This window comes from Scomber scombrus, chromosome 19, assembly GCF_963691925.1.
Source record: "Scomber scombrus chromosome 19, fScoSco1.1, whole genome shotgun sequence".
In the NCBI taxonomy this organism is placed as follows: Eukaryota; Metazoa; Chordata; class Actinopteri; order Scombriformes; family Scombridae; genus Scomber; species Scomber scombrus.
Window position 1 is genome coordinate 9,172,948 of NC_084988.1, and position 13,741 is coordinate 9,186,688.

Genomic DNA, 13,741 nt, shown 5'->3' on the forward strand with positions numbered 1-13,741 from the left:
CAAAGAGTATTTCCCCTGATTTTGTGTCCCATGTTGCCTTCAGTCTGTTGAGAGCAGAGAAATGATTTCCATAGAGAGGAGGCTTTGCATGGTCAGCTGATCCTCCAGTGAACTGAGAAGGTTTATAGTCCTGTAAGTTCAACACTGCAGGACTCAGATCTGTCAGTCAACACAGCAGAAACCACAAGCAGCATGACTCTCACCACCATCCTCATCTGGACGCTGGCCTGCTGTTGTTTTACAGGTTCATTGACTCAGCAACATTTCAAACATGATGTGCTGCCTTTTCTGTCATTTATTTCTGCCGGTAAATGAAAGATTTGTTTTTGTGTGCAGGATGCAGGGCTCAGGTGACTGTGACTCAGCCTCCAGTACTCACATCTGCTCCAGGATCCACTGTCACTCTGATCTGTAAGACTAACCCAAAGGTGTTTACATGGACAGATGGAGGTAGCAGAGTACACTGGTATCAGCAGAAATCTGGAGAAGCTCCCAGCCTTCTGATATATAATGGTATAAACAAGCCATCTGGTACAGGAATTCCAGCTTGATTCAGTGGGAGAGGGGATGGAGTTAATGCTGCTTTGACCATCAGTGGAGTTCAGACTGAAGATGCAGCAGTTTACTACTGTCAGAGTGCACATCAAATAAACAGTGCTTGGGTGTTCACACAGTGATTTGTCGTCGTACAAAAACCTCCCTCAGTCAGACTGCAGAGACTCTGAGCTGTTACAACAGGAACTGACTGCAGCTGCTGAAGAGGAAGAGACTCTGACACAGACCACTGAACACAGAGCTGACAGTAACCTCACCAAGCAGACAAAACTTGTTATCAGCTTCTCTGTTTGAACGAAGATTTTCTACCATTTTCAGTTGTGAACAGGGACCATTTTTACAATTTTCGTATCCACATCATCACCATGATCTTGGTTTAGAGCATTTTCCAACAGCTGCATCAATGTTGTTCATGCATACAAAGACATCAATCAACATGTTTCCTTTGTGTCTAGGCCTAAATTTTTTTGCTATGGAGACTGTTCTCATTACTGCTGTAGTATCAACTTCAGATATAACAAATAATTCACATTTGCTCTCATCCTTACAAACACATAAAATATCCTTAAAATGCCCACATATTTTGGTTATCGATTTGGTTAACTATAATATATGAACTTTTCATGAAGCATATAAAATGTGTTTGTGCACTTTTAGTTCAGCTCAGTTGTTAAATTCAAACATTTCTTCTCTTATATTGTCCTCAGTTGGAGCGTTATTGCAATAACTAAAGCTGATATTTTATCTCTTGCTCCTCCCTGCTAAATTATTTTATAAACTTGAAAGAAGAAGAAGATTGATATTGTTTATTGCTAAGGCTGAGGTCAATTAAGATCAAACCAAAGTAAGATCATACAAATAATATAATGGAGCCTGGTCAACAAGCAAAGTTGAGATTGTTCCTGTGAATGTGCACTCATAACAGACTTAACAGACTACCTGTCACTGATATCACTGTGCTGACAAACATGTTCACTCCTCACACATACACAGGTGTAAGTGTTTGCCTATGACATGTGTGTTTTGAATAGCTGCTGTGCATCACTGCTCCTTAACAGGTTTAAAGACGTATCACTGAGACCAGTCTGTGCAGTCTCTCTGACAGTGAGATTAATCATCATCATGATGTTACTGACCGTGCTGCTGACCACGCTGCTGTTTGGACTTCACGGTAAGATGAAGTGATTTTCTAATATTAAACTTTAAAGACACATTTTCACAGTTATACACATTGTTCTTACTTAAATGCAGTTTTTAGAAATCCTTTAAAAAAATGTACTTTTATTACTTTTTTTCCAGGATCAGGTGCGAGTCCATCTGTGAGTCAGTCTCCTGCATCACAGTCTGCCAGTCTGGGGGAGACAGTCTCTCTGAGCTGTTCAGCTAGTACAGGAGTTGATGATGATCTCAGCTGGTACCTGCAGAAACCTGGACAGCCTCCCAAACTGCTGTTTTATAAAATAAGTACACGTCAATCTGATACTCCGAGTCATTTCAGCAGCAGTGGTTCCCAACCTGAATTCACTCTGACTATCAGTGGAGTCCAGGCTGAAGATGCAGGAAATTATTACTGTATGGGAGTCTATAGTGGCCCAGTGTTCACACAGTGATATAGAGTCGTACAAAAACCTCCTTCAGTCAGACTACATAGTTTGACATGTTGCAGCTGTGAGTTTCTGCATCAGACTCTCACATGGATGACTGCCTCACTGAACACTACGTTGTATTTTCAGATGTATTTTCACTGCAGTGTTTATATTCTATGAGGTATTATATGTTTTCTTCCCTACATATATTTATCTTACAACTAACAGTTTTACAGAGTAAGGTAGATATGAACAATTAATACATATATAATAAACACTGAGGACATGTACATGTAATATTGCAATCATTGCAGTATAAAAATGAACAACACTATATATTTTACTAAGCACATTTAATCACCACTGACTTATTTGTTTTATTGTAATATTACATGTAAATTTAATAAATCAATACATTAATTTTTCATTTGATCATTTATTAGAAAATACAATTAATTAATATATTTTTGTTTTGTTTTAAATTTTTGACAAAGCTTATTTTAATTTCCACCAGGTTTCCATAAACACACTGTACATGACAGTTATGTTCCAATGATAAAACAGCTGCTCACACAATAATGTGTGTGAATTTATTCAACATATTCAGGTTAAAAGTTTATGACACATGAAATACGGAAAGAAAGTAGATCACATTCAGATGTAGCAGACAGCGTTTAAATCTAATGACATCACGTCATGTTTTGTTCACTTTAACTCTCAGAAGAAGAGCTCTGACAAATGTTTCCTCATCACAACTTTTATTTAGTAGATTTTTACCCCTAACTGAAATTTTTTTTTAAAGATTAATTGCCTGCATTTAATTTTACCATTATATAAACTTTTAAACTTTTAGAATTTCTTAAAACTCTTCATATGATAAAATACCAAAATACTTCACGTTATTTATCAGTTGTGTTTAATACCAAGAGATGTGAACTCAGTATTGAACAATGTATGTAACCTACAGCCAGTGTAGTCATGACAACGTCAGTCATCCACTGCACCACATTGGGTCAGACTGAAATATCTCAACAATCATTTAGTGGATTGCAATGAAATGATGCTCATTAAAGGTCCACAGAGGAAACTGACTGTCATCTCATGACTCATGCCAATTCAATGAATAAACCTTTGTACCACTCTTCATTAAATAAAAGACCAATATACTTCATGAGTTCAAACTTTATTAGCAGAAACATCGATCATCAACAGCACAGTTATTAAGCACACTCACATCTAGCTGCTGAGCTACACACATTACTCTCTAAGTTGTTACCGTCACACAAAGCTTCAGTTTACTCTACAAACATTAAAAGTCATATTGATCAGATCAGCAGGTGTGTTCCTCCTGCTCCCCCCACACACAGCTCCTGTCCTGGACTTCAGCCAGCCCCTCTACACCTAACACTTGCTCCTGCGGAGGGACTGGATCTGGCTGTGGTCATGATGGAGGACCCTGCAGGAGTACAGCTCTCCTTTCATCCAGCGATCCTGGTTCAGGTTCAGGGTGCTGCTGCTGCTGTAGCGTCCGCTCTTCTCCTCCTCTGAGCTGCTCAGGACCCCCTCTGTCACCTCTGTACCGTCCACCTCCCAGCTCACCACGGCTCCCTGAGGAGCATAGCCGCTCAGCAGGCAGGCCAGCGTGGCCGAGCCCCCAGAGAGCTGCTCAGAGGAGGGGGGAAGCAGAGAGACTGAGGGCCTGACCATGGGACCAGCTGGAAGGGAGAGCAGAGACAGACAAGGAGCAGATTAACTTCAACTGTAGGACAGACAGCTGAGTTATGATACATGACAGAGGTGAACAATGCTGCGGATTAGCTGTGTGTGTGAGACACTGATCAGACAGAGGAGAGGTGGTGAGAAATGGAAGGAAATGAGGGTTTTCTTAATAAAGCTAAATGGTGGTTGTACTTGTAATTTTGACATTTAAAGCAATGAATCTATTGAGACACGTCATCATCAATCACTAAGAATTAGACAATATACAACATGAGTTAGGTGTAAATTTAATGAATTTTACATTTAATGATTATTACATGAAATCTTCACATCTGTTTCATCATGTGACAGTAAATAGTTCATTCTTACAAAGTTTCTCTTGATGGGTTTATATAAAAAGTTTAGAGGTGAAACACTAATGTGTGATTACAGTTAAAGACTTTGTCATCTGTCTGTTTCACTTCCTTTTCACCACATCAAACCAACGAACTGTGAACACAAACTACAGTTAAACTGGATCTACAAATAAACTCATTTATTTGTTTTACAGAAACCAACATTATATTTTAAATTTTGTTATTTTACTGTTTAAAAAATAATGACTAAAGATCTTGTTAATTTGTCATTTTTAAAATGTTCATCAGACAAATTTTAAGACCAAATATTGTGAAACAAATTAATGATTAAAAGTAAAATATGTGAAAATTTCAGTTTTTTCAAATTATATCTCATAATGACATCATTTATAATAATAAACATTTATTAACATCTGAACAATGTTTTCCTCCAACTTCAGCTTAGTTTTAAACAAAGCAAAAAATACCAAAAATATATAAAATACATCAATAATTTTTTGTTTTATCACAGTCTTTTGAAAAACTCATTAATTTATGTTGTAGAAATAATAAATCTCTGGTACTTACAGTAGAAGATGAGTTTGGTTCCTCCACCAAAAGTGTATCACAGTGATACAAACTCATTAAGTGGCCGTACAAAAACCTCCTGCAATGTGAACAAGCATCTATCCACTGAAAAGTCACTTTATTTCTACTTAAACTGGATAATTAATATTTCATCAAATGTACAAAATATGTTATTATTAATTTAATTTCAAATTCCTTCATGAATTAAAATATTTAACATGACTTTTATGAAACTTACACAAGTGACAGTAAGCAGGTAGATTTTCAGTGTAAAGAAATTCAGACTGTAAACATATTACATAAATGAGATAATATTAGATAAACAAAACATTTCTAAATAATCATGAATTACAGTGATTATATCATGTATTTGTGAAACCTTGTATGTAAAACTATTTAAATAAATAAAGATACCAACCACTCCCATTGAAACAAATGTTGTAAATCCTCAAATTTGTTTCCAAAAAAGTTACTTTACTCCATTAAGATCACAGATGGTGTAAATCCAAAGAGTATTTCTCCTGATTTTGTGTCCCATGTTGCCTTCAGTCTGTTGAGAGCAGAGAAATGATTTCCATAGAGAGGAGGCTTTGCATGGTCAGCTGATCCTCCAGTGAACTGAGAAGGTTTATAGTCCTGTGAGTTCAACATTGCAGGACTCAGATCTGTCAGTCAACACAGCAGAAACCACAAGCAGCATGACTCTCATCACCATCCTCATCTGGACGCTGGCCTGCTGCTGTTTTACAGGTTCATTGACTCAGCAACATTTCAAACATGATGTGCTGCCTTTTCTGTCATTTATTTCTGCTGATAAATGAAAGATTTGTTTTTGTGTGCAGGATGCAGCGCTCAGGTGACTGTGACTCAGCCTCCAGTAGTCACATCTACTCCAGGATCCACTGTCACTCTGACCTGTAAGACTAACCCGGCTGTTAAAACATGGTCAGATGGAACCAGTAGAAGACACTGGTATCAGCAGAAATCTGGACAAGCTCCCAAATTGGTCATGAAAGTGGGTAAAAATCCTACAGATGAGTTTGCCTCTCGATTCTCTGGCAGAGGAGATGGAGTAAATGCTGCTCTGACCATCAGTGGAGTTCAGACTGAAGATGCAGCAGTTTATTATTGTCAGCGTTATGATGAAATAAACAGTGCTTGGGTAGCTACACAGTGATTTGTAGTCGTACAAAAACCTCCCTCAGTCAGACTGCAGAGACTCTGAGCTGTTACAGCAGGAACCGACTGCAGCTGCTGAAGAGGAAGAGACTCTGACACAGACCACTGAACACAGAGCTGACAGTAACCTCACCAAGCAGACAAAACTTATTCACATCAATATGTTGGCAAATAATTCATTTTAGAGAGATTTAAGTCATTTCTTCAACCACAACAACAACAAAACAATCTTAAAACACTAATTACATCATGATGCTCTCTTCACATTAATCCTCAGCAGCAGAGAACTGAACATTAACTTATCAGTCATTTAATTAATGATTTTCACCTCTATTAAAGTCCAGATTTTAATGATACCAATTGTTTTACTTTTCTATCCTTTACTATGAATCAAAAACAGAGGTAAGATAAATATCAGATATATCACTGCATTCTCTGATCATAAAGTCCCATCTTGTGGTCATCAAATGACATTGTCCTGCATGTTATTTGGGCTTGAAAATCCCCAAGAAACCCTCTTAATAAAAACACAGCACTATCACCTTTTCTGTAAAGTTAAATGAAGATAATGTACAAATTAAATCTCTACATCATTCAACCATTTCAAGTTGTGGATAGAAATTATAAAGTACATTTACTCAAGTGCTGCACTCTTTATTTTCTGTTTACTTTCATGCATTTTAGAGGAAAAGTTACTTTACTTTAGATCTGATAGACTGAGTCAGTAATTATGCTGTCATTAAATATGGTGTACGAATTTTCTGAAGGTTAAACAAAGTCTTTTATCCTCAGTTTTCTTACACACTATTGATTATGAACTTGACATCACCTTAAACGTCAACTTCTTAAATGGGTCATCTTCCCTGAAAACCAAATGTTACTGGCTGTCAGTAATATATAACAGACATGGCTAAGATTTCCTAAGTGTGGATCCATTATTTCCCTTTATTTCATCCTATTTAAATGAATTACCAAACTTATTTTGTACAAATTTGGAAAAAGCCGTGAAATTTATCGTTACTTTAATATTAATTTGAAATCAGTTGTTACTGATTACTTTGCAGGTTAATATTTTACAAACCATATAATCAACTTCCTCATGAACTGCTGCTACAATAGTGTGATTTAATTCATGTATCAGTTGTAATCAATGACTGAATCTTGCTATTGAAACATTAAAATGTATTGTGTTATTTACACTATCAAATAATATAATGGAAATCATAATATAACAATGCCAGCTGGGTCATTCATGAAACATGTTGCTGATATTATTTATACCAAAGGTTTGAAAGCATGACTTTTACTTGTAATGGAGAATTGTTATATCGTGGTGCTGCGACTTTATACTGAATATGTCTGCACCTTATTGTATCGTTGTGTTTATTACCAGCAACGAGATATTTCCGCGTTCTTGGGGGAAGTTTATTTTGGGACAATCGCGGAAGAAAAGTTGTTTTACAGTGCTGTAAACTAACGTGTCTCCAACCTTCACACGTAAAGCCTTGGCTCAGTTGGTGAGTTATCATACTGTTGGTGTAATCCTCGAGTCTGCTGGCTCGATTATTGCGCGCTCGAGTTAAAGTCTGAAAATGAGAAGAAATGCTTTAAAAACAGCTCTGCAGCTCACATGTCAACTTCTGTGGGTAAGTAAGACTGTATAAGTGACTTTGTTCTTTTCAATTTGTTGTACTCTGCCACTGAATATTGCTAATAATGATCTTATCATTAAAAGCTATTATAACTAGTAGTTGTATTCATGTAGTGCCACTCATGGTCACTCTTAATATCAACGTTTGTTTAAATAATAAAAGAACAAAAACAAAAAACATAGGGAGTAGATTCCATTTCTTCTATTTGCTGTTTTGGCCCGTCTGCAGTTTATTGTCACATGTCACATGACACAAGAGTGCTTTGCTGGGTTTTTTTTTAGAGGAAGTAAGCCACAGTAAAAACATAGGCTACAGATCTTTCTGTAATATCTTAAACACATACTTGTAATTTAAAACAACAATTTTCTATTTTCACCTTCTCTTTCTACTGTAATGAGCTCATGACAAGTTCTGTACTGCTAGTGTTTGAGTTTCTGGACATAAAATTAATAGTGTTAAAATAAGAGGGCAGCAACCAACTCTCTCATGGCTGCATGGAGAAATTACTTTGATCCTCAGTTTTAGACAACAGAGAGAAGATTTGGAGTCTCCCTTGTAGTGGTTGGTTTCCCATGATTTGCACAAACACGAGCTGTTGAAGATACTTAAACTGCTGCCTTTAATGTATGACATTGTATTTTACCCTGCAGATAATCACTCAACATGCTGAATTACTCTGGGTACATTATATGCCAGAGAAATGTAGGTGGAAAGATAAATGATCCAACAGGTCACACAAATTATGTGTACTGTGTACCAGTCATGCATTGAGAGACCTGTTAACTTTTTCTTTTGTTTGCTGGTTTGGCGGTATGTCTGTGAAAAACAAAAAATGTCTTGGCAGTGTGGTCAAAGTCTGTTAAAAAATTATTGGAGTGAAGTTGACTGATCTAAACTCTCTCTGGGAGCGTCGGGTCCTCCAGAAAGCAATAAGTATCATTAACAGCGAGCATACTGTATCCAAAGAATTTACATTAATGACGTCAGGGCGGCGTTACTTGCCCCCACACAGAAAGACAAACCGCTACTCCAGTTCATTCATTCCCTCTGCCATTAAGCTGCTGAATGCAGAATAGATTTCTTTTTTCATTTCCTTGGTGCCTGGCACAGTCCTTTGCACTAACCCTTAGGGCTTTTATGTATATATATATATATATATATATATACATATTATTTATGTATATTTTATGTGCAAAAAACCCTGGCACTTCACTTTGCACTTGCACTTTGCACTTTTCTCTATTCAGAGCAACACTCTTGTGCAATATTCTCAAGCACTTTATTCAGCTGTTCTTTATTCAGCTGTATAAGTAAAGTATTGGTGTAGTATTGTATTATATTTCCCCACTGATCATTTATCGCCTCCTCTGATATTGTTGTGTAGGAACGAATGTTGTTGATTACTGTTTTTTTATGTGAGGTTGGGCTTGTAGAAACTGAATTGCCCCTCGGGGATAAATCTGAATCTGAATCTGAATCAAATTCAAAGCTTTAAACTTGCTGATATGTCTTTGAAAAGTGTAACTGACCTGACCTTTATCATTATCGCGATTGAGGTGCACTCGAGCAAACCCTTAACCTCCAGCTGCTCAAGTGGAGCTGCTAATAAGCAAACAGATCAGAGTGGTGGTACTGGGCACCTTCAGCTGTGAAACTGAGATTAAGACTTTGCTGCATAAGAGAGCATTGCTCTCAGTTAAACTTCCCTGAATATGTATGTTTTTTAAGGAATAGCTTCACATTTTGGGGAATATGCTTATTTTCTTTCTTGCACAGAGTTAAGCAGATCAATATTAGTCTCATCATGTCTGTCAAATAAATACAGCATAAATACTTAGCATACAGACTGGAAATAGTGAGAAACACTACAGCCTGGCTCTGACCAAAATAGATAAACAAATCCCAGCACCTATAAAGCCTACTAATTAACACATTGTAGGTATTTTGTTTAATCCATACAAAAAACAGTGTAAGGTCAAGGGTTAATGTGACAGACTAATTCTTGGCTGTAAGCATTGAAGTCTTGTCGTTAGGAAATCAGCAGAGACTCCAGCAAGTCACCACTTTTGGCCAAGAGATATGTTTCACAGACTCTCTGCAGGAAAATGATTAAACATATTTCCAAAAATGTCAAACGTCTATTTCTGAACAAAATAGGGTGGATATGTGAGAAGAACAATATCAGTCCCAGCCAGCCAGTAGCAATTAAGTGAAATATTCAGTCTTGATCGGTCTCAATGAGCACAGACACAAACCACTCTGACAATCTGTTATGCACTATTTTTACCAGGTGGTGGGGTTGGTGGTCGGTCTGAGTGGAGTCTACCTGCTGATGAAGTACAGACACAGCACCTTGTTTTTTAGTAACATCTACATCATCCTGCCAGCTGTCTTTGCACTCACCAGCGCTGTGTTCCTATTGGCCAGCGGATGCCTCGGCTCCTGGCTGAGCCTCAGGGATTCCACCTTTCTGCAGGGGCTGGTAAGGTTGTGTGTGTGTGTGTGTGTGTGTGTGTGTGTGTGTGTGTGTGTGTGTGTGTGTGTGTGTGTGTGTGTGTGTGTGGATATCAATATGTGCACCAGTGTTTGTTCTAATAAAAGTGTTTTCCTCTGCAGTTTGTTTATCTGCTAGTTGTGGCCTTTTGTCTGGAAAGCACAGCTTCAGCGTTGGCTTATTTCCACTCTATAAAGGTACACTGGTTACACAAAAAATATGTGCACTGAATAATTGTGCTTTTATGACACTGCAGATTACTCTGGGGACATTTTGCATGTTTTCTTCATTTTCTGTCCCCCTCATGTTTAGCTGGACTCAGAGATAGCACCCCTTAGTGAAGTGTTTCAGAAGTACACAGGCAGCAGCCAGGACCCCAACTCTCGTGCTGTGGATTCTACACAAGAAGAGGTTTGTGTTGATACATCACTCATGTCAACTGAGTCATTTAGACATCCACATACACTAAACATGCTTTGAGATGCAAAACACAAAAAAGAACACAACTAAATGTTAGAAGAGACATTAACAAACTAGAATACACAATGATTGGCATAGTAGCATCCCACTATATGTTGTTTACCAATCAGGGCATCCATAAGAGTTTACTGCCAAAGATTTTTAGATATTTGCTTTGATTGACAAAGACCACAAATCATCCTTCCAGGAACTTAGTGGCACAAATTTAGAAACCAAATTCTTACCTAAAATAACACTTATCTTACCTGAAGATTTATTTTTGAAGATTTCCACTGTTCCTGTGATACTAATTGATATTATTAGTTGCAGTGTTGTGGTGTCCATGACTACAGGGACTGGCTAAAAACCTCCTGGTTTAACCATACAGGAGGACTCTGTGTTCCTCACAGCTGCTGCAACTCTACTTTCCCCTCCTGCAATGGGACTGTGAATCAACCGTGGCAGCTTAACCAACAGGTAGACGTGTACATGTAGATACATTTAAAGTACTAATTCAAATGCTCCAGTCTGACTGTCTGATTGGACACTTTTCCTCATTGACATCTGTTGCTCAGTCTTTCTTTTTGATGTGTTTTGTATGTTTCTCACTTTCAGGGTTGCCATGTGAAGCTGGAGGTGACCTTACAGTTTGTGCTGAGTTTTATCATCTGGTGTTCCCTGCTGGTTTTCCTGGTGGAGGTGAGAATGATTACATCTTATGACTGTTTATTCTGTACACACTTGATGTGAAATACACCCTGATTGAGGAACATTTATTGCATCAGTGGTTTCTTAAAGGAACACATTAGGAGTTGTGTTTCTGACCATTTGTCTATGAAGTCTATGATTCACTCTCATAGCTCTGCTTTGGTCTGTACTGACTCCTGGGGGTAATATCTGGTTCTATAGCTGCTAAATCCTCCACTGTGTTCACTGGGTAGTTGTTAGTTTTATCTGTCTGCCATTTGGTATCAGCCAGGAAGCGTACTATGGTGCTAAGAGCTGTGAAAATTAACCAAAACCAGCTGCAGTAATACAAAAACTATGATTAGGTGCTTGTAAAAGACGTTAAAACAATTGGGTGAAAAGTCTCTGTAGGTTTGTTACTACAAGCAATTTATTTCACTGCTAAGATAAAAAACATGATTCAGTGAGTTGTTAAAACTAAGAGAGTCTTAAAAGAGGTTCAAGCTCTATTTCTAATATTCTATTTCTAATTCTAATAGAAAAGAATGTTTTACAAACACATATGGGACTATTTTATGAAAAAGGTGTAACTTGGCTGCAATATTGATTTGAAAAGTATAATTAAAATCATAATGGGTGTATATCAACAGGGCAGCTTTTTACCAAGCCTTAGGGGAGAGGAAACTCTACTCTATATATTAATAAAACCCAAAGGGGAATCAGAAATAAATACAGAAATATTAGATGAAACATGGTACAAAGTGTGTATGACACAGTGTACTACTACTAACTCACAAGCACGGCGAGACTTTGGTTGAAAGAACCTAACTAGGTTCTTCATAACACCTCAGATCAAAAGTAGACAACCAAAAACTCTGCAACCACGTTGGAGGCTCTGTGGGGACTTGGAGGTCAACCATAGCCATATTTTCTGGAGTTGCACTAAACTGAAGCCTTTCTGGGATAATGTCAATGTAACTATTCATTATGGGATATGCCTTCCTAGGGAACATTTGGGAGTTGGTACAAAGGAGAGAAAGATATCAGGCAAAAATATTACTTTTAGCAGGAAAAAAAGCGAAAACAAGAATCCTCAAGGAAAGAGCAATGGTTTGAGTTTATCCGAGTTTATACCTGCTAAGAGTTAAAAGAACAAGAAATGGAAAAAGTGGATGAACTGCCCTGAACAACTGATCTTTTTGTATTATTTTTTGTTATAGTTGTATTGTTTAAGTTATATGTGTGTGCTGTTGTTATGATGTGACCAAAGCTGAAAATGCAATAAAATCTAAAAGGTATTTTTAAAAAGTGTTAAGACAGGAGGAGGAGAAGAGCAATTATTTTGCTATTTTACACACAATGCACATTCTTGTAGATTTTATATGAAGTTCATTCCCCTTTATATAATAAGTTTGGGATATACTTTACTGGATGAACATTTTAGCTCCATTTGGATGATACTTTCAAATACATATTTACCAGAGGCCAAAATCCCATCATGCACAGCTGCATCTTGGTTTAGATTTATTACAGCGTTTTGCAGCACTGCAGCATTGTGGTATTTAATACATCTAATGCAAAAAGTCTATTGCTAAGTTTCACAAGTTATGATGGAGCATTGTGTCATTTGGCAGATCGAACCAACATCTTCCTCTTGTTTGTCTCCTTTTATCATGCAGGTTGTTTTGATTCTGACGGTGACACAACTGATGAGTGATCAACCATTTATGGAGCATCAAGTGTGGGACAAAACGTAAAGACATTGTGATAGATCGGATAGAGCTGCACTTTGCACAGATATTATAATACTATGTTGTTTATCATATGATATTGTCTACAATAAGTGCAAAAAAATATTACTGTACCCACACTACTGCTGCTGGGCAATACACTTTGTTACTTTGGTACATTACTTACCAATTTATAATCTATCTATCTATCTATCTATCTATCTATCTATCTATCTATCTATCTATCTATCTATCTATCTATCTATCTATCTATCTATCTATCTATCTATCTATCTATCTATCTAACTATCGACCTATCTATCAACCTATCTATCGACCTATCTATCTATCTATCTATCTATCTTGTCAACATAAAGATGGGAACATTTAAGATCAATATAGATTACACATACATATTTTTATTTTTATTTTGGAAAGCTATACAGAATTTTATAAATAGGAAAATAGTTATTGGTTTTCAATTTTTCTACATGTTCTTCATACATTTTCTATACACCACCTATCCTGTTTTAAGCAGTGTCGAAGGTAATTTCTGGAAATGTTTGAAAACTTTCTTTCTCCAATATTAACAGCAAATATGTGGCAATTAAGAAAACTGTAATATTGTGTTAACTAAGATGTACTGTATGGAAGAACAGTTCATTTAATTGTTCATTTTACCTTTATACATCCCCTTATTAAAGCCAAGTATATAACTACTTAAAACAAAATGATTTTGAATTAATGAATAAAAAAG

The 13,741-nt window shown here is 36.9% G+C and overlaps 1 protein-coding gene and 3 gene segments (V, D, J or C); 3 read left to right on the forward strand and 1 right to left on the reverse strand.

The window, feature by feature from the left end:
* Positions 1-1,659: 1,659 nt before the first annotated feature.
* LOC134001183 (immunoglobulin kappa variable 1-6-like) lies at positions 1,660-2,165 on the forward strand. The segment is given in 2 exon segments: positions 1,660-1,726; positions 1,855-2,165. Coding segments are annotated over 2 exon segments (360 nt in total).
* A 1,181-nt stretch (positions 2,166-3,346) lies between these two features.
* LOC134001185 (Ig lambda-2 chain C region-like) lies at positions 3,347-5,261 on the reverse strand. The segment is given in 2 exon segments: positions 3,347-3,856; positions 4,784-5,261. A coding segment is annotated over 1 exon segment (306 nt).
* Positions 5,262-5,376: 115 nt separating this feature from the next.
* Positions 5,377-5,960, forward strand: LOC134001281 (immunoglobulin lambda variable 3-25-like). The segment is given in 2 exon segments: positions 5,377-5,533; positions 5,626-5,960. Coding segments are annotated over 2 exon segments (387 nt in total).
* A 1,460-nt stretch (positions 5,961-7,420) lies between these two features.
* tspan37 (tetraspanin 37) lies at positions 7,421-13,735 on the forward strand. The gene is made up of 7 exons (XM_062440754.1): positions 7,421-7,608; positions 9,905-10,096; positions 10,231-10,305; positions 10,421-10,519; positions 10,892-11,044; positions 11,183-11,266; positions 12,934-13,735. Exons 1-7 carry the CDS (start codon positions 7,555-7,557, stop codon positions 13,009-13,011), a joined length of 735 nt encoding a protein of 244 aa, XP_062296738.1. The 5' UTR covers positions 7,421-7,554; the 3' UTR covers positions 13,012-13,735.
* Positions 13,736-13,741: the final 6 nt, after the last annotated feature.